The 25765-nt window shown below is 42.8% G+C and overlaps 1 protein-coding gene across 2 annotated transcripts in view; it reads left to right on the top strand.

Annotated features, from left to right (window-relative positions):
• TANGO6 (transport and golgi organization 6 homolog) overlaps positions 1–25765 on the top strand; it is a 198530-nt gene that overhangs the window by 72220 nt on the left and 100545 nt on the right. For both annotated transcript variants that reach the window (XM_027847693.1, XM_027847694.1), the window contains exons 13-14: positions 788–1342; positions 3721–3778. In XM_027847693.1, the coding sequence (XP_027703494.1) occupies positions 788–1342; positions 3721–3778 (613 nt within the window). The remainder of the gene's footprint in view (positions 1–787; positions 1343–3720; positions 3779–25765) is intronic.

The raw sequence follows: 25765 nt of genomic DNA, 5'->3' as shown, positions 1-25765 counted from the left end.
CATCCTTTTATCAGTTGTTAAACTGGTTTAATAGAAGGTGCTGTGGTCTGTGAGCAAAGCAGAATTGAAGTAGCTCAAAAGAAACGCAAAGTGCGCAGATTTAGAGAATCCACTCCAAATGTTCCCATGGGCTGTCTGTGCCCAACCTGTGGTAGAGCATTCCGAGCTTGTATTGGTCTGATCAGCCACAGTCGGACACACCGAAATTTGACTCTAATAGTGATGTCATTTTGGTCTTTCTCAGGAACGAAGGACAACCACCACCACCATCACCTCATGGTGTTGGCAAAAGTAATCTGAGAAGCGTCTGCAGTGGGATTCTACCACAAATCTGCCCTCAAAACGGCACCTTTGCTTAGGGCATAGCAAGTCTTGATGAGTGAGGTGATTTAAAGGGCCCCAAACCTATGAAGGTTCAACTTTTGGGCCCTCCTAACACCTCTTAACATGCGTCTCCATTATTTTCTTTTCCCTTTAGTACACCATGTTTTATTGCTAAAAAATATGAGATTAATGAACAATATGTTTTCAGAGAATGCAAACTGTTGTAATCCTCACCCTTAACCTGCGATCATAAGTAAAATGACCGTCACTCTGTACAGGATGGGTTGGATAGAGAACCAAGCTAGAATCAGGAAGCTAAATGTGAGGGATCTCTTCGCCCCTTCCAAGCCTGATTTTCTCACATTTTAATCAGCCAGTGTTTAGCATACAAGTCTCATCTTTACTGGGCTGTCTGTTAATTCTGGTTGTGTTAATTTGGGTTTGTTTGATTGGTTTTTCGTAGTTGAAATCAAGTGACTTTGATGTCCTGAAGAAACTGGTGCCTCTGCTAGAAGAGGTGTCCTGCACATACCCAGAACCTGTCATTCAAGAGCTCGCTGCCGATCTCCGCATCACCATCTGTACCCATGGCGCCTTCTCCACTGACGCAGTCAGTGCGGCTGCGGAGGCCACAGTGAAGACAAAAGGTCCAGGAGGGGGCAGGATGGAGGGACAGCTTCATACCAAACCTCAGAGAAGTTCTGAGGCTGATGTGGTTCAGACACATTCGGGCCAGCAGCCCCAGAGTGAGAAAGCCAGCCACACAGAGAGCCCCTCTGCCGATCCACCCACACCCCCCGAGACTCAAGGAGCAAACCCCAGGCAGCAGCGCCTCTCGGCTGAGAGTGCCACTGCAAACCGGAGCCCCAGATGCGCCACCCCAGAACAGTTTCAGGAGGTTCTCTTGTCAGCCTATGACCCCGAAATTCCAACACGGGCTGCTGCTTTGAGGACTCTTTCCTGCTGGATAGAGCAGAGAGCTCCCCAGGCCCTTAGGACCCAGGAGAAGCTTCTGAAGGTGAGCAGAGCACACTCTAGAAACCATCCAGGTGGAGGGGGGTGGCTTGAAAACCACTTCAGTTGAATTCCACAAACATTTATTAAACACTTACTATGGGCTGGTTCAAAAGAACAGCCCTTCCCCCTCAAGTGCCCTACGTTCTGAGGGGGCTCAGGGAGCCACAGAATGTACACAAGGAGGATAGTGTAGTAAATTGAAGAGGGAGAAATCACTAAGAAATTGGGGGAATTGGGAAAGGCTTCATTTCAGCAAGATTTGATTGACCATCTCCCCGGGGTCTGCCACTGAACTTGGACTAGACACTGGGACTGAACACTTCTTACTTCATCAGTATGGGATGCAAATGGAAATCCCTTTTCTCCCGGGTCACTCTTGGTCGTGTTATCCCACAGATCCTCCACATAGATTCCAGTCAGTGCAATGGAGACCTTCCTTTGGTTCTCTTAATATTTGGGAACACAAGGGCTTCATTGGGCTGCCCCATCTGTTACGGCATCTTCCTGCTGTAAGACTGGCCCATCTCCCTTTGGGGTTGGATAAATCCTCTTTGGTGTCTTTTATATTAGACTCTCATAGGGGACAGATGACATGCTTTTTTTTTTTTTTTTGGTTAGGCAATGGGGTTAAGTGAGTTGCCCAGAGTCACACAGCTTGTAAGTGTTATGCGTCTGAGGCTGGATTTGAACTCAGGTCCTCCTGACTCCAGAGCCAGTGCTCTATCCACCGTGCCACCTAGCTGTCCCCAGATGACACGCTTTTGATGGGCTTATAATTGTGGAGATAAGACCTACACACACAAACCAATTTGATAATTCTTTTTTTTTTTTAAACTGGACTTGTGCCTTTGTTGGCATAGGGAACTAACTCCCTTTACCAAGGCAGATTGGCTGCTGTTCTTGCAATCTTAGAGAGTTGCCTATGCCAGTGAGTGTTTAGGTGACTCGCCCAGGGTCATACAACCTATATGTGCCACAGGCTGGACTTGAACCCAGCTCTTCCTAACTCTTGGACTAGCTCACTAGTCATTGTGCCACACTGCCTTATTAGAAAGTAAGGCAGTTTAGTTAAACTCAGTCATAGTGTCCAAAGTGTAGACTAGGTAACGAATGCTCCAGGACATCAGTGGTGTTGACTCTAGGCTTTGGAAACTTGAGGTGGACTTGGAAGGAGGAGTTAGGATTTGGAAGGTGAAGAGAAAGGGTGTTCCAGAGAGATAGCAGGAGCAAAAGTGCAAAGGGAAGGGAGACCCTTTTGTGAGAGATGACTCCAATTTTAATAAAACCATTTGCTGAGGATAAAAATCGCCCCTTCTGCAGCTCTCCTGCCCCCTTTCACACCCCTTCCCCTTGGAGAAGTATGGGGCAGAGCTGGGAAAGGTCCTGTGTTGTCCCCGATCTCATCACCCAGTGGATCTGTGATGGTCTGGAGGCTGGAGGGCTTGCCCCTCACCAGTCCCTCACCAATCGGGGGGAGAAAAAGTGACTTTGAATTGTGCATTTGTTGGTTTAGGGATACGACTCAATTGTCTTCTTTGCTGAGTGTTTCCCTGACAACATATATTCCTCTTCCATTTACCTTTCCGTGGGGCATAGAATCGCATTACTACTAACTAGTATTAGTCAGAAACTGGTCACCTTTTTAAGCGTTTTGACCAAGAAAGTGCAGGCAGCATTCTGTCGCTGAAAACTGATAACATTCTTCTTAGCTCCTTTGGGATAAGCATGAAACAAAATGTCTCTACTTGTCACGAGCTCAGCTGTCATCGGAGATGACAGTGTCACAGTACTGATGACTTTATTCCTTTGTCTCTTTTACTGTCACTTTCCTATCAATATGTAATGGCATCACTAGTGATTTCATTCATTTCAACAAATTATTAAGTGCCCACCTGTGCCAAATACCAGGGGTGCAGAGCAAACTGTGTGTCTGGCCTCAGAGGGCTTACCTTCCCCTCCAGATAGTTACCTTCTTCCTGCTCCAGAACCAGAGGTGGGTTATCTTGCTAACAAAGGAAGGCAGGAGAGCTTTTGTTTATTAAATTTAAAAATTGGACTCCAAACTTGCATTTTGTTTATTTTACAATGCTCTAGAACTTTTATAGACTTCCTGGACTCATTGTCTAGAAAAGAAAAAAAGAAGAAAACTAGCCCTAGGAGGACTTGAGTTCAAATCCGGCCTCAGACACTTGACATGTACTAGCTGTGTGACCCTAGACAAGTCACTTAACCCCATTGCCTAACAAAAATAAATGGCTGAATAAATAAATAAATAAATAAAAAGAAGAAAACTAATCATTGTGTTGAAATGGCTGGTATAGGTCTCATAAGTTTTGCCTGTTCTTTGTGCATTAAGACTGCTGTGTTTTGTTATTTCAGGTATTTTTAGAGAATATGGAGCATGAAGACACCTTTGTGTATTTGTCTGCTATTCAGGGTAAGTTAGTCCTAGTAAAAGGCATTATGAGTACAATATTTCCTCTGGTGTTTTGTTCATATTTTCAAAAATTTGTGTTTGCCAAGAGTTTTGTATTCCTAGGCTCATAGTACCATAGTTTATCCATCATACCATAGATTTCCTCCTGCCAAGGAGCCGACACTCCCTTTTCCTGGAGTCCTCTAATGGATATGTTCTCTCCAGTGATGCAGATAGCAGCCCCTCTATCGTGCCTATCCTGTGACTGCTGCTCTGGTCTGTGTCCTCCCAGATCCCCGTGCAGAGGTCTGCCCAGTGTGCTAGAAGCCTTCCTGCATTTTTCTTGACATTAAGAGGATATCAGTGGAGGGCTTTGGCTGGGCACCTGTCATCCCTTACCCATCTCCTCTTCCTGTCATATGTTTCCATGCTGACATCTTTTCCTCTTTATCCTACAAGTTCTTCCATGGTTATATTTTGCAGCCTGCTCCCACCCATTATGTTTCTCTCCATTCCTTTCCGGGTGATATTCATTTTTAATTCTTCCAGAAGCAATATTTCATGTCTCACTCATACAACAAAATTCCATAGGGATAGAATATTGGTATTTCAAAGACGAACTTTTGTTTCCATGGGTAATTTGGGGTCATTGATGGAGCTTTGTAATTTCCCAAAGGCAATTCGGTCCTCTCTTCTCCTATTCAGTTCCAGGCCCAACTTGATGTCCCTTAGCCCTTTTTGTCCCAGATATACATAATGATGGAAAATCTCTCCAGGTCGCCCTTCCAAATGCATGTCAAAATCTGGGCAGTGGGTATTCATCATCCAGTTGATCTTTCTGTGTGGATGGATGGATGGTCCAAACTAAAATTCTGAGTGGTTATAAGTCTCATCCAGGAAACTCTGAATTGTTCCAGTGCTTAATTTTTTTTTCAGAATAATTATGTTTCTTCTTTCAAAATTCAAAAAATTGCTGAAAAGCTTTCTTTGTTTTTGAGCAGCTAGCTAAGAAAGGAATTTTCCCTGATTTAGCTGGAGCACAACTAGATTCACAACTAATTAACTGTATATGTTTTTAAAGGTCCACTATATGTGTATGATATATGTGTATATGTGTGTACACATTATCTATATATGCATATATATACACACATGTAGATATGAAAGAACAGAAATAAAAAAGGTAGTCTCCACTAAATATGACCTAGGAACCAGTTCTCAACTCACTGATTCAACTTAGAATGCTAACCAGAAGAATAGAACTTTCAGATGTTCCTATAAAAGGATTTCTGAGCTAATGTTGGAGACATGTTATTTGGGTCAACCACTCCAAGCAGTTGCTTCATCTGCTGGTACAATGTTTTCCACAAACAGGAGCATCTGGAGCACCCCACCATCCACAGATAATCCCTCTTCAACTTGGACTCTGTTCTGGATCTTCTCCTTCATAGATTACTGAACACACTTTGCGAGCTAAACGCAGTTTTATACCTCACCTGATATTTAGGATCTAAAGGGCAATGAATGAGATTATTTCTGTTTTATTTCTTTTAAGGAATCTTGAATTATTTTGATGTATAGATGGGATAAATTTTGTTCAAAAAGAGTCTTTAAGGCAATATTTTGCTCTACCAAATGTTTTTTTATAATCAAAAAAGTTAACACAATGGGATCTTATATACCAGGCAGTCAGGTGTGAAATGGAAAAGACATAGTCCTTTGGGGAATATCAGTTATAAAAGCCTGCTCCTTCCCTGCTAATGTGTATTTGTGTATAAAAGGAATTGCATAATGGTTTTCTGTGGATAGGAGAGTTGGCAGATACATCAGTAGCCATTGATGTTTTTTTCCCAGTCTTCATTTTTTGGTATTAATGAGGTCCAAAATTCATTCCATGCTTTATGTAGCTTACCCTCTTTCAGCCACTTCTCATACTGATCTGTTAGCACAATTGTCTCACAATTATCTTCTCCTGCATGGACTTTTCTTTGTTGTATACTTGTTCCAGTTTGGCTACTTTTCCCAATTTTATTCCCTTTGGTCCCATTACTGTCCCTCTGAGAAAAATATGTATATAATACTGTGAAGTTAGGGACCATGTTAGTGTATAAGACACTGTCTTTTAATTATTTCAGCAATAATTTCAGAAGGACTACAGAGGAGTAAATTCTACCGTCTCCTTCAATAACCCATTCCAGAGTCTTACAGTGATAAGGAAGGCTTTCTTTGTACTTAATTATTTAATAAGTCACTAGATTAAGCCTATTTACCATAGTTCAGCAGCAATATCAAACAACTTACACCTCTGACCAACTTATACTAACTCACACATGTCTCTTGTGGGAAAATGGCAACCCAGAAAGGATTGACTCATCCTCAGAGACAGTAGGGTTGAGGAAAAGCTATGAGATTATGATCTGTTTTGTACCTCATTCAGCTAGCGAGAGAAATCTTGATTGCAAGCAATAGGAGATGGGGGTTGGGGGGAAGAAAAGCTGGTGCTTTTGGGGGAAAAAAGGAAAAGAACTGATAGAAAGCTAGCTTGGCAAAGATTCCAGGGGTTTACAAAGGTGGGAGGACTCACCCTCCAAATTCTGGGAGCCTCTATCAGCTCCCTAGGTCCTATCCATGGGAGAACTAGGGGACTTCCTTCGTCTGTGATAGTGGGAGAGACTACCTGTCTAACATCTCAAACTGGGATTTGGATCCACTTTCTCATAGAAACTTCGTGGTGGTGATAGTTAAGTTCTGCAGTACTATGGGCATAGTATTATATTTCAGGTACCTTTTAGCTTAAAGTGGCTTTAATGGACCAGCCTAGGAGCGTAACACAATGTTATACACAGTTCCAGTTTACAGAAAAACTTTTGGAGCACAGTTTGTTCATCATTTGGAGACTTGTCTGTATGTGATATCTTTATACAAGGTCCTTACAGATACTTGAATATTATTAATCCATTTCTTAGATTTCTTTTCAGACCAAATACATTCAAATCTTATAGTCTTTTTTTTTTTTTTAACATTGGTTGGATGTTTTGACTGTCCAGTCATTTAGTTTCCTGAATCTGTTTGCTATTCTTCACCTTTCCATTAGTTTGTGGATTCCCATACTGCATAAACTTTAATCTTCCATTAGGGGCCTTATGAAAGGGCACAGCATAATGAGGGCTTTATCTAAGAGATCCTACAAAATATGCTTTCATTTGTTTTTTTCCCCAGTATCATGACCCTTTAAAAAAATTAACACCTCATTCTTAAAGTCAAGTATGTTTTAAGTTTCTTTGATTTTTCTTCCCCAGGGTGTCTTTTACCTCGGTGGTTATTAATCTTTCCTTGTTGATAGTATTATTTGTTAACTTTTATAAAGGATATAAACAATGCTTAACACTTACTAGCACTGTGACCCTGGGCAAGTCACTTAACCCCTATCGCCACTGAAAAAGAAAAAAAAGGGTATAAACAGTGTACTAGTTAAATGCTGATCAGGACCTAGAATAAGCGGGGTGGTTGAAACTTGTCTTTGGTGGAAAGCTTGGATTTACAATAATTTCTCCATGCTTTGTCACCATTCTGGGGTTGCAGAGCAATAGAAGTGATTTGTGCTGCCTTTTTAGATCTATTACAAAGTAAGAAATTATTTGACTACTTTTTATTTGGTAGACCTTGTCATGGGCATTTTGTCCCTCTGTTAGACCTAGATAGGCTAATGTATTATGATCAGATATGCAATCAATCAATCAGCATTTCTTAAGTACCAGCCAGGCACTGTGCTAAAGGCCAGGGATACAAAAAGAGGCCAAAGACGGTACCTGCCTTCAAAGACCTTGCAATTTAATGGGGGAATATGCAAACAAATATTTACAAAGAAAGCTACATACAAGATAAGTAGGAAATAATTAACTGAGGGAAAGCAGTAGAATTAGACGGAGTTGAGGATTTTAGTTGGATCTTAAAGGAAGCCTGGGAAATCAGTACTCAGAACAGAGGAGGAAGAGAGTTCTAGTCATGGGAGAACAGCCAGAGAGAATGTCTAGAGCCAAGAGATGGAGTGTCTTGTTTATGGAATAGCCAGGAGACCAGTGTCACTGGATGGAAGAGTATGTGGCAGGGGGTAAGGTGTAGTAGGGGGCTAGGTTCTGAATGGCCTTGAATACCAAACAGAGGATTTTGTATTTGTTCCCAGAGGCAATAGGGAGCCACTGGACTCTGTTGGGGGGGGGGGGGGGGGGGGCGGTGACGTAGTCAGACCGGGGCTTTAGGAAAATCACGTTAGTGCCTGAATGGAGGATAAACTGGAGTGAGAAGAGACATGTGGCAGGTAGACCACCAACAACTATGGCAGCAGTCCAGGTGTGAGGTGATGAGGGCCTGCTCTGGGGTGGAGGCGGTGTCAGAGGAGAGGATGGGACACATTCAACAGGTGTTGCAAAGGTGAAACCGAAGATAGGCCCTTGACAACAGATCTGATAATTGGGGAGGGGGAGAATGAGAGATAGTGAGGAGGCCAGGATGACTCCTACGTTGTGAGACCGAGGGATGGGAGGTTGGTGTTGCCCTCTACAGTCACAGGGAAGGTAAAAGGGGGGAGGATTTAGGGAGAAAAATAATGAGTTCGGTTTTAGATATATTGAGATTAAGCTTTCTACTGGACATCCAGTTGGAGATGTCTGAAAGGCAGCTGGAGGTGCAAGATTGGAGGTCAGCAGAGAGATTGGGGCAGGAAAGATAGATTTGAGAATCATTAGCATAAAGATAGTAATTAATTCCATGGGAGATGATGAGATTCCCAGGTGAGGTAGTATGGAGGAAGATGAAGTGAAGGCCCAGGACAGACCTCTGTGGGACACCTATGGTTAAAAGATGTGGTCTGCAGGGGGATCCAGCAAAGGAGACTCAGAAAGAGTGGGCAGGTAGGTCAGAGGAGAACCAGGAGAGAGGAGTGTCCCAAAAACCTAGAGAGAAGAAAGTATCAAGGAGGAGAGAGTGAATGGACCTCTGGTTCCCTGTGTTCTTAGTAAAATTTGCCCTTTGCACAAATTCGTGTTCAGGATTGCTTTGAGAAATTGGGTCTTGGTGTGATTTGAGGATAATTTGCATAGAGATGGTAGTTGAGAAGTTGAGTGACTGATGGAAGGTAGAAGGGAGAGGGCAGAGAGCCAGGACTAGAGGAAGCATTAAAGAAGATGAATAATCATTGTAAGTAATAAATGATATAGGAATAGAGAGCCAAGGGAAGATATTTCGAAAAAGAGGGAGGGGATCAGTAGTATAGAGATGACCAGGAAAAGGTCCTGTGCTCAGGGAGGCCTGACCTCGCAGATGAAATGAAAATCTAAAATGCCTGGAAATCATTGGCCCAGTTTGTTTCCTTTCTAAGAAACTTAAAGCCTGATGAGATGCTACCTATTGATTTCTGGGAGTAGACGCTCCTGACATGGTAGCAGGTCACCCCAACTAGGAGGTGATATTTGTTGCCCATCAGCATTTGCTTCTTTAATGATTAGCCCATGGCTTGAGCATCCAAGTTTTTAGAGTTTAGAGTTGTAACAAAGCACGTGTCTGTTGGCTTTATGTTTGTTTTCATTCATTTTAATTAGTGTTCCAGTCATTTACTAGCTAATTTGGTTGATGGAGGGCCTGGAGTTTTGGCTTTCCACTCTCCAAGATGGAGAGTTTGAAGCTAATTGGTGTGTTTGGTACTTGTAACATATACTTAGGGACTAATGCCTTGGGTGAATTTCTAATAAAAAGATGGAGCAGGAGTTTCCTACCTGGTACCCGGCACTGTTAATGGTAGTGGTTCCGTCCCTACCACCCACCTGAAAATGACTAAAACCTGCCAGAGGCAGATCTAATGATTTGGTCTCACAACCTCACAAGACCTGCCCCTTGTAAATGATCCCGCACAAGGTTTACCATGTTGTGATTCATATAGCATCTCTTTTAGGAATGATAGTCTCTTTCATGTTTTTTATTGTATTTTTCATTTTTCTTCTCAAAGTAGCCTAAATAAGTGGCTCTGTGTGAAACCCAGCCTGTATCCTTCTTTTAATCGATTTAATACTTTGAATTTTTGCTGGAGTTTCTCATACTGCAGATGGCAGGAGAATGAGGCATCATGACTCTAACCCTATCCACCTGTTTTTCTCTTCCTGCTTACCATTTAGAAAAGAGGAAACCAAGATGGCAGCCCAACTCCACTCCACTTTTGTATCATTTCTTCCCTCAAGGCAGCTCAATTGTCACCTTATCCATTAAGTCTGCACTGATCCCGTTAGCTGAAATGGGTCATTCCCTCCTCTAATTTTCCTGAAACTCTCCGCCAGGATCTCTCTTCCCCCATACCACATTCTGCTGTGTCTCACAACTATTTATGTCCATGCTATTCCACTCCACCTCCCCACCCCATTGTCGGCTTCTGACGGCAAGGACTGTTGCAGTCTGACTTGAGTGTCCTGCACAGAGATTCCAAACTAATATTTGCCATTGAGTCTAACTCACTGGACCTGGAGACAACGACTAGTGTTGTCTAGTACTTTAAGGTTTGGAAAGTGCTGCACAAAAATCTCATTTGATGTTCACAATAGCCCTGGGAGGTAGGGGCTATTGTTATCTCCATATCTTCCAGAGGAAGAAACTGAGGCAGAGAGAGAGGTTCAGTGATTTGTCTAGGGTTACACAGGTTGGAAGTATCTGAACACAGGATCTGAACTCAGGCCTTCCTAACTCCAGGTCCACTGCTTCACGAAGCTTTCTGAGAAACAGTGAGCTGTTCTGTTTATTGATAACTCAACCATAATTGTGTCTATTGAATTAATGTATATGTTTTGTATCTGTATTACATCATCTTGGAACCTGGGAAGCCTGTTGGTGATAGAACATATATGTACACATATATGTGAACTTATAAGAATGTATGTGGTGTGTATGTATATGTGAGGGAAGAAATGAAGCTTTTAAAACAATTTCTATGAATTTTCATTATCCATGTTCTAATTGCTTTTTACTGTGGATAATTGAGAACTAGCAGTATTTTCTTTTGGTTGTAATATGATTAAAAATAGCTCACATTTATATAGGACTTTAATGTTTACAGTGAATAAAGAAATTGAGGTGAAGAGGGGCAAGAAAATTGAGCTGAAAATTTCCCAGCTGTTGGCTGAATGACAGCATTGGTTATGGTGTGACCCAGACCTTGTTTCTAGTAGTCAGAACTGTAGTTGCTTTTCCCCCTAATTCTTTTTAGGTTTGACTCATTTCTTTTGGACTTCAGATTGTAAGTGGATAAATAATGTATGTGATCTGTAACTTGTCTGAGGAATGTAGTTTTCAATTCACAGAATCACAGAAAGTTAGAACTGAAGAATTCTTGCAGATCTTTTACTCTGTTCCCCTTACAGACGAGGAAACAGACCAAAAGAGGAAAAAGTGACTTGTCTAAGGTCGCAGTTATGCAAGAATTCCCTTTGTATGACTGCTTTAGACACAATCACTCTCAAATGAGTCCTTTCCTTTCTTTTGTGTTCGTTAGTTTATATATTGACTCACATACTTAATCTCTCCTCTTGTCTTTGTTCCCCTTCCTGCTAAATTCTAAGAATTTTTCTGTAGAGGAGTGGAGTGTTTGTTGCTTTGGTATTCCTCTCCCTGACTCAGGATCTTTCGACGTGTTTGCTAAGATAAAGTAAGCACAGCGAGTGTGTAAAGAATAGCGTGGGTAACAAAATACACCTTGTAGAGGAATAAAAAAAAAAAAAGAAGAAAAGAAATTATGATGAGGATTAAGAAGTCCAGAAGAGCTGTGGATAAGCCGAATGAAAGAGAAGCAAACCTTGGGGAAACCAAGAAGGGCCCTTGACTTGGTGCCCTCACCCCGCTCCATAGTGGTCTTCCTTGCCTTCCACAGATCCATGAAGGCCCAAGCTAACCCAACTTGTATGCAGTCTCCATGTGCTGACACCAATGTTCCATGAGCCGTCTTTTCTTTCACTTCAAGAGAAATAGATGATGCTTTGCCAAATGCTTGTCCCTAGATTTCACGTTTCTCTTTCACCTCCTTCACATTCCATTGTTAGATATTGTGTGGGTAAACCGCTTTTACAGAACTGCCTGAGGAGAAGTTTGAAGGAACTCACCCCTCAACCAGGGGTCTCTGTGGATGCTACACACTTGAACTTAAAACCAAAAGATGGTGCTTTAGAAACTTTTGTGTTAAGCATTCCAAGGGTACCCTTTCCTGTTCCACTGTGTTCAAGGATCCCTCAAAAAGGTATGTGCTTCCTTTAGAAGTTACTCAGAAAAAAAAAAAATTTTTAAAGTTACTCAGATTTAGAGAATTTCGTCATACTGTGTTAAATAATTAACCTTCTCCACATTTAGTCCAGTTCTACAATAGAATTATTCATCTGGCCAGTCCCTCCTAAAGTACCCCTGGGATCAGGTCATTGGTAGTATCCATTGGTTATCAAAACAATTCCATGACTACCTTGGATACTCACAGAGCCCTTCCAGGTGAGGCTGACCATCACCTAAAAATGGTTCATCGTGCCCTTTTCTTTTTCCTTCTCTCTTGCTTCATGATAACTTCCCCTCCCTTGTGACAAAGAAAAGTTAAGCAAAAACATTTACTGTCTGATGGTGTATATAGCATTCAGTGGCCACAGATCACTACCTCTGTATCGAAAAGGGAAATGTATTTCTTTGTTTGGTCTCCAGAAGCAAGATTCTGATGACTACCTTTTCCAAATACTTGCCCTTTTAAAAATTGTTGATACATTTTGTTTTAGCTTCTAACAAAATGAACATGACTGAAACAGATGGTGATAAAAAGCATTGGGTTTCATTGAATGCAGCCTGAGCAGAGAGATCAGAGTTTAATCCTTCCCAACTGTGTTGATCAAAATGTGAAAGTCCCAAAGAGAGTGATCACCTTAGGGTGGGCACACTGCTTGTTTGTGTATCCTGCACATATAGGGGAGGCACTTTTCAGATCTGAATTTGGAAACAGATTAATCACAAATGAGCAAGACAGACATGGCGTGACTTCAAATGGAATATCCAGAACATCAGGAAACATGTCATATTGAGGATCTACCCTAACAGCCTTCACCAGGCAGCAACATTCTGTGTTATTGAACACAACTTGAATTTCACTCTAAAGAGAGATGACTTTCTTAGATTCCTGTAGCTGTGTCATTCAGAGCTTTAGACAAAAATAGAGTGCTGATTTCTGAAACTAGAAGACAGGGACTAAGCCAAGCAAGTCACCTCGTGCTCTGTGTATCTGTGGCGTGAAGCTGCTTCAGGCTACCGACGTGCCCAAACGGATTACAGGAGTATTTCCACCCATGGCAGAAGGGCTGTAAGAGCTCAGTGAGGGGAAATTAGGTCCAAGGGGAAAGCAATTTCAGACACAGCAAGTTCGCAAGTCTTAACTCCTTAGTGACTGACAGCTCTTGTCTCGTTGTCCAATTCCAGCCATGCAGTAAAGTGGCTTGAGCAGTCTTTTCCCTGGGAATGCAGAAAGTACTGTGACTGTGACCTTGGAGGACCTGGATGCAAATTCGCACTGGAAAACTTATCACCCATGGGCACATCCCTTCGTTTCCCTGGGTCATCATTGTCTCATCTGTGACCTCGGAGGACCTCGGTGCAAATCCTCATTGGAAAACACCCATGGGCACATCCCTTCGTTTCCCTAGGTTGTTATTGTCTCATCATAGGGCCCTCATCATCTCCCATTGGTTCAGTTATCAGATCTATCCAGAAAACTCCAACAACAGTCCTTTTGTGCTCTGGTCCTTCGTTGCCAGCTGCCTGTTGGACATGCGGACTTGAGGTACCATAGGCATCCCATGCGTCCGCAACAGAACGCTTCCCTCTCTCCACACCCTTTTTCAGAGTTTCCCTGTTTCTGTCCAGGGTGCTGAGAGCTATCCTTTGCCCCGCACAGTCTTTTACCCCCTATATCCAGAGAGTTGCCAGGTCTTGTCAGTTCTGACTTCACAGCATCACCTCGTGCCTGGACTATTAAAATAGCTCTTTGGTTGGTCTCCCTGCCTAATGCCCAGGTCTACTCGCATCACTGAATTCCATTCAGTAAACTCCAGTGACTCCTCTTTGCCTCCAGGGTCAAATGTAAAATCTTCTGTTTGACTCTAAGGCCCTTCCTGAGCTGGCCCCCTCCCAACCCTCCAGCCTTCTTATGCTTTATTCCCCTCATGTCATGCAGTGTTGCTGTTCCTTGCATAAGGCCCTCCATCTCCCAATTTTGTCTTTTTTCTCTGGCTGTCCCCCCGTGCCTGAAATACTCTCCCTCCTCATCTCTGCCTCCTGGCTTCCCTGGCTTCCTCTGGGTCTCAGCTAAAATCCCACGTTGTGCAAAAAGCCTTTCCCAGTCCACCTTAATGCCCGTGCTACCCCTCCCTGACTTTCTTCAATTTAGCCTGGATAGATCTAGTTTGTACATTGTTATTTGTGTGTCTTCTCCCCAGCAGACTGTGAGCTCCTCGTGGCCAGGAACTGTGCCTTCACTGTCATATGGTTAACACTCACTGTATACTTGTCTGAGTGATTGACTGATGTTTCAGTCTTCAGATGTACTTGACTCTCAAGCATCTGCAACAATTTTTAAGAGGAAATACATTTTCCATGGTCATCTAACATACTTCTGATGCTGCCAGGAAGTGGGACAATGTATTCTTTGATGGTGCAGATTAATTTTATTAATAACCTCATCCAAGTGTGACAAGGAATACAAATATGGTGGAGCTACAAAAATGTAGTAAGTGGCTCTCGTCCGCAGAACTCTCTGTTAAGTCCTGGGGAAGAGACCGGGAGTTTGTTGAGTTTGGCTGGAGGGTAGAGTTTGTGGGATATCCCCTTTAAAAACCACATGGTAGACATTTAAATGTCCAGCCAAGCGACTCTTCCTTTTATTAGTCACAAAACATAGGGAAGGGGCCTCTTCTTATGTAGGAGCCCTTCATGTCTGGGACCTCCTCCCTTACAGTCTAGAATTATTTTGAGGCAACATGATATGGTGGGAAGGTCACTGATTCAGGGATCAGAACAGCTGGATTCCAGTCTTACCTCTGGTGCTTACCTCCTCTGTGGCTTTGGATAGTGCTGGCTGCCTTTCTGAATTTTAACTCATGATCTGTACCCATCAGTCTATCATTGCTACGATCCACCAGCTTGCTTGCTTAGCCATCAGCAGCCGCCTCCCTCCCTTCCACTTAACACAACCAGGAAAAATTCTGCAAGTGGCTGCTGTTTTTTGTGAAGGATTGCAATGAGAACGTCATGGGACAAGTCACTGGAAGGCTTTTCCCTATGGATCACGTCACAAAAAACACTAAATGCTTATTGTGTTTACGTTGTAATAATCATCAGAGCTGACACTCCTATGGAACTAAGTACTTTGTGGCACTCTTAAGGATTAATAAGCACTTTACTTAGGTTATCTCATTTGAGCCTTACCACAACCCCATGAAGCAGATGCTGTTATTATCCCCATTTTACAAATCAGGAAACCGAGGCTTTCAGAGGTTCAGTCACACATATAGTAAGTGTCCTCGGCAGAATTTGAACTCATCTCTGCCTGACTCTGAAGTCCAGCACTGTCTACTGAGCCAGCTCTCTAGGGGAACATACATACAAAGTCTAATTAACACCCAGTCCCTGCCCGATGGATTTTATAGTTGGGGGATGAGGCGCCTCTACAAGTAACTTTTCTCTACAGCATTACGTGACACGTGCATTGGAGAGTTACAAAACAAGTGTTCTGTGAAGTCTGAGAGGAGGGTGGCTGCCCTCCAGGAAAGTGGCAGCTGAGATAATGAATTTGATGGGTCAAGAGAAGAGGCTTTCTGGGCCTAAGCTGCAGCATCCCAGGAGGGCATCATGAAGGTGAAGGGAGGAAGAGTTGGTGTTGGGTGTGGCTCTTGGGAAGAGAAGATGCCATGATAGGAAGAAACTCGTGGACAGGAAAGGAGGCACCAGGCCGTAGAGGAGGGGGATGCTCAGCCGGTAGGTGAGCCACTACATCTTTGGAATAGGAGTGATCAGTATATAGGAAACGGCCCCAAGTCTCCCCAGCTATCTCCCCATCCCCATCCCCTCTCTCTCCATCCCATCCCCCTTTCTTAGAACCCTGGCTCTCCCCCTTGCTCTCATCACATTCTTCTGTCTGCTGTGTCCTACTCATTTGCCTACAGACACATCACCTTTAGCTTCTTGGCAGGCAAGGACTAGGTGGTTCTATTTCTTGGTTTCCCAGTGCCTTTGACATTATATATACTTATTAAATACTTGCTGCATTTAATTGAATTATGATCTCTTCACATTTTCTCTCCTTTGAGCCACCTATTGGCTTTATCCTTCCTTTTAGACTGGGCATTCCTTGAGAGCAGGGACTTTGATTTTTTTCTTCTTCATATTTGTGTTCCCAGTGATTAGCACAGTGTCTTCTGCATAGTAAACACTTAAATGTTTGGTGAATTTAATTGAATTTCAGAGAGGCACCTCTGGAGTCGTGGAAAGTGTATGGACTTAGGATCAGAAGGTGGCAGAGCCAGCATGCGGACCCCAGAAGGTGAGGTCCGCATGCTGGCTCTGCCACCTTCTAGGCACATGGTTTTGGAAAAGTCATTTTCTACCTTGGTTAATTCATCTTTAAGATGATGAATAATTTGTTTTTATTAGGAGAATAATGTGACCTGCCCTATTGTCTTCACAGGAGTTTTTATGGGAATCAATTGAGATAATTCATGTAAAGCGCCTTTGTGGACCATAAAGTCTGTATTTATTAAGCACCAACTGTATGCTGGGCACTGTGCTAAATGCTGAGGACACAAAGAAAGGCAGAAGATAAGTCCCTGCCCTCAAGAAGCTCTCCATCTAATGGGAGAGATAGCCTGAAAACAGCTCTGTGCAGACAAGATACATACAAGATAAATTGGAAATAATCAATGGAAGGAAGGCTCTCATAATCCTGTTTCCTATACAAGGCAGCATTGTAGCTGGGACTTTAAGGAAACCAGGGAAGTCTGGAGGTAGTGATGAGGACGAAGAGACGTGTAGGCATAGGGGACAGCCAGAGGAAATGCCTGGAGTCCAGCAATGTCTTGTCTTGGCTGAGGTCAGCCAGGAGGCTAGTGTCTCTGGATTGCAGAGTGTTTAGTGCAAAGATTAAGAAGACTAGAAAGGGTGGAGTGCGGGGGTGGGGGCAGGTTATAAGAGGCTTTGAACACCAAAAAGAGCTTTTTTGTTTGATCCTGGAGGTGATGGGGAGATGGGAGGGGTCATTGGTCAAACCTGTGCTTTAGGAAAATCCCTTTGACAGCTGAGTGGAGGATGGATCAGAGTGGCCAGCAGACCCCTTCAGGCTCTTGTAGTAGTGTAGGAGTGAGGTGATGAGGGCGTGCCCTGGGGGGAGGGGGGGGCCAGTGCTAACGGAGAGATGGGGGTATATGCATATGCAAGAGATGTTATGAAGGTATAATTGACAGACCCTGGCAACAGATTGGATATGGGTGGTGAGGCAAGAATGACACTTGGGTCTCACTGAGCCTGGGTGACGTGGCTCATTCACCACAGGTGAATAAAAATGGTGGTGCCTTCAGCAGTGATGTGGAAGTTTGGAAGAGGGGAGGAGTTTGGGGGAAGATAATGAGTTCAATGTTGGACATGTTTAGTTTAACATGTCCTTAGGATATCCAGGTTGAGATGTGAGTCTGGAGGTTAAGGCTGGATGAGTAGATTTGAGAGTCATTAATGTAGAGATGATAATTCAGTAAACTGGAGCTGATGAAATTTCACCCAGTGAAGTATTATAGAGGGGTAAGAGAAGAGGGCCCAGGACAGAGCCCAGGAGACACCCTCCTTTGGCAGGGTTGAGCCAGGTGAAGATGCAGCGAAGGGAGCCAAGAAGGAGCCATCGCTGAAGCCGGAGGAGAACCAGGCTAGAGCAGCATCACGAAAGCCTAGAGAGAAAAGGGAATGAAGGAAAGAAAGAGATCAGCAGTTGTCAGAGGCTGCAGAGAGGTCCAGAAGGATGGGGAAAAAAATGCCATTGGATTGGTCCATCGTTGGGAACTTGGGAGAGAGCAGTGACAGTCCAATGACGAGGTTGGAAGCCAGACTGTCGAGAGTTAAAAAAGTGAGAGAAAGGGGGGTGGAGGTCACTGGTGCAGATAACCTTCTCAAGAAATTTAGCCACAAAAGGGAGGAGAGAAGAGGATGCAAGGATCATGGACTTAGTCTGTTGTATAAATATTTGGGGAAAAACTCAAATCCTCTGTCTCCAAAATAGCTTTTTAAACTTTACCTTGGAAATTTAAAGACATAATAGTGCCTTGCCTCTGTGATTATCTCCATTTGTGCTTCTGTGGCTTGTTGGTAGGTATGTAGCTGTCTGTGTCTGCATGTTATCTACCCTATTAGAGTGTGAGCTTCTTTAGGGCAGGGAAGGGTTTTGCCTTTCTTTGTCTCCCCAGTGCTTAGCACAGTGCCTGGTGCTTAATATATTTGTCGAGTTTTAAAAAAGACTTAGACACACTATGGAGAAGAAAAAAGTATCCATGTATGAGTAAATAGTAAAAAGCGAAATTCCATTGCCCTTTCGTGACTTTTTCAGGAGTGTAAATTGCTGTTTACTGTTTATACAGATAGTTCTCACTTTACATAAATTCACATTATGCAGATTTGACTTTACCTAAGGACTTCTGAAGGAAATCTGCATTCCAAAAACCAAAACAAAACCCTATATTAATTTTACTGTACAGTACTGTGCTCTCTGTGGCCACCTCCATCTTCTCCCCCCCACCCAAAAAAAAAAACCTAACCCCTCTCCATGTGAAAGCAGAAGAATAGAGGAGAGATAGCCACTGCTGTCTCCAGATTGGGGTCTTGGCTTGAGACCTCTGGGGCCAAGAGAGGAGACTTTTGCCCTGACCCATCCCCCTCCTCCACTCCCTAGACCCTCATGTCTCCCATCCTGTCCTGTCTGGGTTCAGTGTTTAGCCCCCACCTGTCTGCCCCAACCTGTTCTTCCTTCCCGGGGCCATGACTGGCCCCAGCCCTCAGGTTTTCCTCCTGTTCTTGTTTTTTTCCCCAGCCCCTACATGTCCTTGAACCATGTGCCAGCCTCCTCCCTTCATGGACTTGCAATCCCCTTCCTTCTTCTTTTCCTCCCTCTCACCCTTCCCCATGTCCACAAGCAAATTTGAATTATGTAAAAATTGCTTTATGTAGACATAAAACAAGAGCTGTCTGTAATTAGTAGCGGTGGTAGCAGTGGGATGTGTAGTAGTTCTATTAGTAATAGTGATATTAGCAGTAGTAATAGTAGTGGTGGTAGCCGTAGTTGCTAACATTTATATAGCACCTACTTGTGCCAGGCACTGTGCTAAGCATTTTACATTTATTATCCCATTCAATCCTCACTTATTATCATCCTTATTTTACAGATAAGGAAACTGAGGCAAACATATTAAGTGACTTACCCAGCTTTGCGCAGCTATTATGTCTAAAGTTAAATCTGAACTCAGGTCATGCTGACTCCAAGCCCAGTACTCTATCCCTTGCCTCCTAGCTAGCCCATTTTGACGTTCATAATAAAAAATAATTTTTAAAAATGTGATTCAGTCTCTAATCTGATATCTACTCCAAAATACCCCCAGAGCAATTGCTTTGCTCTTATCTCTTAATAAAAAAACTAAGGCATAAACAAATAGGTAGTTATAGTATAGTTGAAATGCAAATTAAAATTCTCAGCATCATTAGAAATGATGGTTCTGTTTCTTTAAGCTATTCGCAACCTGAATAACCTAATTATATTTTCTATTAACCCTGACAAAGTCCTTTTGGAATTGAGTCTAACACTCAAATCGTTTTAGCTGGGGTGTTACTCAAAGCGGTTAATATCTAATACTTAAGACACCAGTAATAGGAAGTAAAAGTTGAACATATGTGCAAAAACACCTTCCAGATAGCTCTGCCTTTAGGGAAAAAAAGATCTACTACCATCCTAATGTAATTTAATTGGTTCTTCCCTGTTTCTCATAGTTTCAGATATTTAGAGCTAGACATGGCCTTCGAAGTCATTTAGCCAACTGGCTCCTTTTATAGGAGAGGAAACTGATACCCAGGGAGGTTTAGTGACCTGTGTGAGACAGCTTGGTGGCCCAGTGAGCAAGAGCTCCAGGCCTGGCGTTAGGAAGACCTGAATTCAAATCTAGCTTTAGACACTTACTTGCTGTGTGATCCTGGGCAAATCACTTAACCTCTGTTTGCCTCAGTTTCCTCATCTACAAAATCTATAATAACAACACTTGCCTCCCAGGGTTGTTGTGAAGGTTGAGTGAGATAATAATTGTAAAGTGCTTAGCACAGTGCCTAGCACACAGTAGGCGCTGTATAAATGCTTATTCCCTTCCTCCCCCTGCCCCTTTCTCCACAGCATCACTTTTCCAATCTGACTAGTAACCATCTCATTTCATTCACCATAGGGGAATAAAAAACAAGGTTTGGTTTTTTTTTACCCAGTTACCCAGTTTTGTTGGGTAAGTACTGAATGACTTCTGAATCAGGGCTGAAGGGAAAAGGGGGAGGAAGGAAAAAAGAAAAAATGTATTCTTTTTTAATGTCACCTATTTTTTAAAAAGAGGAAAAAAGCATAGGAATGAGGGTGATGAAGTGCAGGCCAAGGACCTTAACTGGAGGGAGCAGAAGTGAAATAAAGAGAAAGGGGTCAGATAGTCACAAATCTGATGGATAAGTAGTCAAAAGCGCATGAATTTTGGAGTTTACTCTGTTGTGTGTGAAGTTTGCAAAACCAGGAATATTATTGAAGCGATAAAGTTTGTTGTTGGTTTTTTTTTTTTTGGCTAGGCAGTGGGGTTAAATGACTTGCCCGGGGTCCCACAGCTAGTGAGTGTCAAGTGTCTGAGGCCGGATTTGAACTCAGGTTCTTCTGACTCCAGGGCCGGTGCTCTATCCACTGCACTACCTAGCTGCCCCCCTGAAATAATAAAAGATTTGATGTCTTTTTCAAAAAATAGGAAACTTAAGCATCCAGCAAACACACATCTTCAAAGACACTCCTAAGATTCAAAAAATTGTACTTCAAAATTGAAAACTTAGGTTGTTATTCCTTAATGCTCTGCCAACCCTGTCTGTACCATTTTTGTACATAGTTATTTGCATGTTGGCTTTCCCCATTGAACCATAAGCTTTTTGAGGGCAGGGACTGTCTTTTGCCTTCCTTTGTATCCTCTGTGTGTAGCACAAGGTGCTGTGCTAGGTTGACTGACTTATTTCACTAAAAAAAATTATATTTCCAATTAAATGCTAAAACAATTTTTAATATTTGCTTTTTAAAATTTTGAGTTCCAAATCCTCTTCCTCCCCTCCTTGAGAAGGTAAGCAATTTGATATCGATTGTGCATGTGCATTATTATTTTAAAATTATTTTAAGCGTATAAATAATATTCATTCCTCAGGACTCAGTTTCCAACTTTGAAACCTTCACAACAAATTGCTGAAACCCTAGTATCTTAGGTAACAAAACATAAAGAGAAAGTGTAATTTGGAGGAGCTTTTAAAAAATTGCTGAAAAGAAATCTGCAGAGAACACTGCTTTACCTCACCCCTGGCCCCGGGGGTGTCTGTGACAGCATGGTGCTCTGGGGATTTGGAGTCAGAGGCCCTCGGTTCAAATCATGGCACTACGTGTGTGACTTTGAGAAAGTCTCTTAACCACCCTTGATAAAAGGAGAAGGCTGGATGCAATGATCTCTTCAGTTTTTTTCTATCTGTAAATCCCACGTGACCCATTTTTCAAAAAGAAACTGATAGGGATGTGGCGGGTGCAGAGAGGAGCAACTGATCACCCGTTTGCTGTGCTCCAGCTGGTGCTCTCATGATAAGGAATTGTCATCCTCGGGTGACCGCTGTGACTCCGCTGCCCATGTGTGCACACCCGGTTTGATGGACAAGATGCAGCACCTGAGTGCAGCTTTTATTAATGAACGGTTGCTTGGAAACTAGGTCAGGATGGCAGCTTTCCTGCCTTTAGGTGATGGTTGCCTTGCTAATTGCGGAAAATTCCCATTTAGTTAGAAAAGAATCTATCCATTATTTCTCTTCTTCCCAGAGCTGCTAATTGGTAGGTAATCCTAAGTATTGTGGGCTTTCACGGTATTTGCAGGGTCTTTAACAGCGTGGGACAAGATTGCATTTCTGACGAGGAACATATGTGCCACGAGTTAACTGATAATCTTATAAACCTGTCCACTCTGACCTGACTCTGGCTTGGTTTTAGGGATAATGGTATTTTCACTAGATGCTGTTTAGTTGACAGAAGCTATAATCTTCGTTCGATGTCAGATTTGCTTGAAATTTAGGGATAACCAAACTAACATTTTAGAGGGAGGAATTCAGAGGATAACATGTCCATTTAACATGAAAGATTTTGTCTGTTTTAGTATCTTAACACTTAGACCTGGTAAGGATCTTAGAATGGGATCGGTTCGATGATCTCATTTTACAGATGAGGAAATTTGGTCTCAGAGTGATGCATTGTCTTGCCCGAGGAAATAAGGAAAGGCATAAAGATTTATATAGTACCTGCTATGTCCCAGGTACTGTACTAAGCACTTTTTACAACTGTTATCTCGTTTGATCCTTGTGAGGTACGTGCTAGTACGATTCCCATTTTACAGTTGAGGAAACTGAGGCAAAGAGAAATAAGTGACTTATTCAGAGTCTCGCAGCTAGTGTGTGTTTGAGTTTGGATTTGAACTCGGGTCCTCCTGAATAGAGCTTTTTGCAAATGAGAAATTTAATACAATACTCTTACTAACTGCAGTAACACTTTTAAATCCCAGAGTAATGATATTAATAACTCATATTTGTATAGTGCAAAGGACTTTCCTCCTAATAGTCCTGTCAAGTGTGGATAGTAAATGGGTCATTATCCCATTTTACAGGAGAGAAATTAGAAGTAACTTGCCTAGTGCTGCATAATCCATAGCTGTCTTTCCTGCTACATCATGTTGAGGTCCCACGTCTCTCATCTGTGGCTGAGAAGTTTCTATTTTTGATTGCTTTAGCAAAGAATTCCATTTTCTCCCCATCACCTCCCTTAGTCAGCCTTGGTGAATTTGGCTGAAAAGATCAATACATTTTTTTTGCACATGGTATATCTATGACTGTGAAAACTACCATTTGGTTTCCAGATGTAGCTGCAATTTGAATCATCTGACATTATTTGCCACTTTGCCTTACAGATTCTTGTTTTCTCCCTTTTTTTTCCTGTATAAAGATTACTGAAAACTGAATCCTATAATCACTGGGGTGTCTGTAGGGATGCCACATCCTACTTCCACCCATTCAGCTCCATTGCCATTTGTCATTCTGCAGTTTGGGGGACCTTTTCAGTATTTCAAATTGTACTTCAAGTATATGTCTTAATTGCATTATGTCTAAAACAGAACTCATTATCTTCCCCTTAAACCCTCCCTGCTTGACTCCCCTCCACTTTCCCTGTTCTTTTAGAGGGCAACACCATTTTCCTATCCCTCAAATTCACAACCGAGGCGTCATCCTGGACTGACATCTCTCACCCCGCCATACCCAAGCTGTTGCCAAGGCCTTCTGATTTCACCTTTGCAACATCTCTCAGCTATGCCCCATTCTCTCCTCTGACAGTATTCCCATTCTGGCGCGGGTCTGCATCATCTCACGCCTGGACTATTACAATATGACTATTATAATAGCATGTGGTGGGGTCTGCCTGCCCCACATCTCTCCCCACTTCAGTCTTTCTTCCATTCAACCGCTAAAGGGATTTTCTTAAAACTCATGTCCAACCATGTCATCCCCCTACTCAGTAAACTCCTATGGCTCCCTATTGCCTCCAAGATCAAATACAAAATGCTGTGCTTGGCATCCCAAGTCCTTCATAACCTAGTGTTCTCCCACCTTTCCAGTCTTCTTACACCTTACTCATCCTGAACACTTCCATCCAGTTACACCGGCCTCCTGGCTTTTCCATGAACACAATACTCCATCTCTCAGCTCTGGGCATTCTCTCTGACTATCATCCACTCACTGTCTTCCCTCAAGTCCCAACTAAAGTCCAATCTTGTATAGGAAGCCTTTCCTAGCTACCCCTTCTTAATTCTAGTGCCTACCCTCTGTTAATTATTTCCACCATATAGCTTGTTTATACATACTCCCCCATTAGATAGTGAGCAGCTTGAGAGCAGGGATTGTATCCCTAGAGGTTAACATGGTGCCTGGCACATGAGTCAGTGCTTAATAAATGTTTATTGACTGATTGACAAGATCTGGAGAGCAGCTGTAGCATCACTGTATGAGTGACTGCTCCTAACCTCTGGCATCTTGTATGTGCCAGATTTCAGAATTATCACTTGTTCTCAGGCATCCCCAGCCTAAGATTCAAGTCACATTCTTGCATAATAGCATCATTAGGGTACCTGCTAGGCCGATGGAAGAATGCATGATTTTGGGAAATGATCAGTTTGTAGCGACCATGCCCAGCATTGCTCCAGAGTTGCTGGAGGACATGAAAAAGTGGGAAAGCCAGTCCCAGTTTTGGGGTTTTTTGTTCCCCAAGGCAGAGAGAAGTTGACATGTCATCCTCTAGTATACTGATCCTGCACTTTCTTTTTGGATGAGCCTGAAAGTAGCCTGAAGTGTTGGTTACAAGCTTTATTTTTTTGTTTGTTTGTTTGTTTGTTTTTGGTTAGTCAATGGGGTTAAGGGACTTGCCCAGGGTCACCCAGCTAGTAAGTATTATGTGTCTGAGGCCGAATTTGAACTCAGGTCCTCCTGAATCCAGGGCCAGTGCTCTCTCCACTGTGCCACCTAGCTGCCCACTGGTTACAAGCTTTAAGAAGCTGATTCTGGAGGCCAGTGGGGAGCCACCGTCTACAGCACCACACGTGGGCGGTTCTCTAGGCGCTCCCTAACAGGTTTCCCTCTTCTTACCTGGGTACAGTGGTCAAACCACCATTGTGGTTTGGGAAATCAGAAGGCGTTTTTCCTATTTATTTTTTCAAGGAATTTTATAAATTAAAGAACATTTTCAACTCTCTCTTTCACTGTTCGGTAGGCATATTTAAAAAAAATGAACAAAGTCAGCATTTTTAATTTCTCTCTCAAGCTAAATTACAATATAACTTGCTCCATATGAGTAGACTAGTAGTTACTTCCAGAGAGTCAATAATTACTACGTTGTCCTTTTCCTTCCTTTCTTGTGTCAGCAGTCAGCATTATGGTTCTCTTCACACACACACACACACACACACACACACACACACACACACACACACACACACACACTCTTGTCCGTATCAACTCTAACTATTCCACATCATCACCTTGAGGCCATTTTGGGGGTTTTTGGGGGGGGGGCGGGGACTATACTATAATGGAAGTAAGTGCCAAAATATGATTTGTGTTAAAAAGTATTTTTCCAGTAACTTTTAAAAACCTTTAATAATAAATTTCCCCCCAAAAGTCTTCCTTGTTCCCTGACTGTGTCAGAGAGGGGACACTGGATTTTTGAAGGCTGGGCCAGTGGCTTGAGAGGTCTGGAGGATTCTGACATGTTGTAAAGACTTTCAGTATGACCCTGGCAGCAGATTTTGTCTGTTTTATGAAGGCCAGCCTCATTATGCACAAGGAAACTCCTCACCAGTTGACTGACCACTCAACAATGCATTCTGTAGTCATGGCATTTCATGGAAAAAAGAAAATTACACCATAGCCTTTAGTTCTTTCTGGATCCATTCCACTTCTGCAGCAAAGGTGGAAGAGGGGCCTACAAGTCATGTTGTTTCCTGACTCTGTAAACATGTATTCAGCTGTTGGTACTCTCCCGGTCAGAGCCTCGTCCAGGGACCCACAAGTCCCAGCAGCTCTCTTAACATCTGTCGACAGGCTCAGAGGTGGCAGACCCACGGCCTCATTTCCACT

Source organism: Vombatus ursinus, unplaced genomic scaffold, assembly GCF_900497805.2.
Source record: "Vombatus ursinus unplaced genomic scaffold, bare-nosed wombat genome assembly UNPS02005286.1, whole genome shotgun sequence".
NCBI classification, from domain to species: Eukaryota; Metazoa; Chordata; class Mammalia; order Diprotodontia; family Vombatidae; genus Vombatus; species Vombatus ursinus.
Note: the sequence above shows the minus strand (reverse complement) of the source record. Positions and strands in the feature narration are given on the sequence as shown.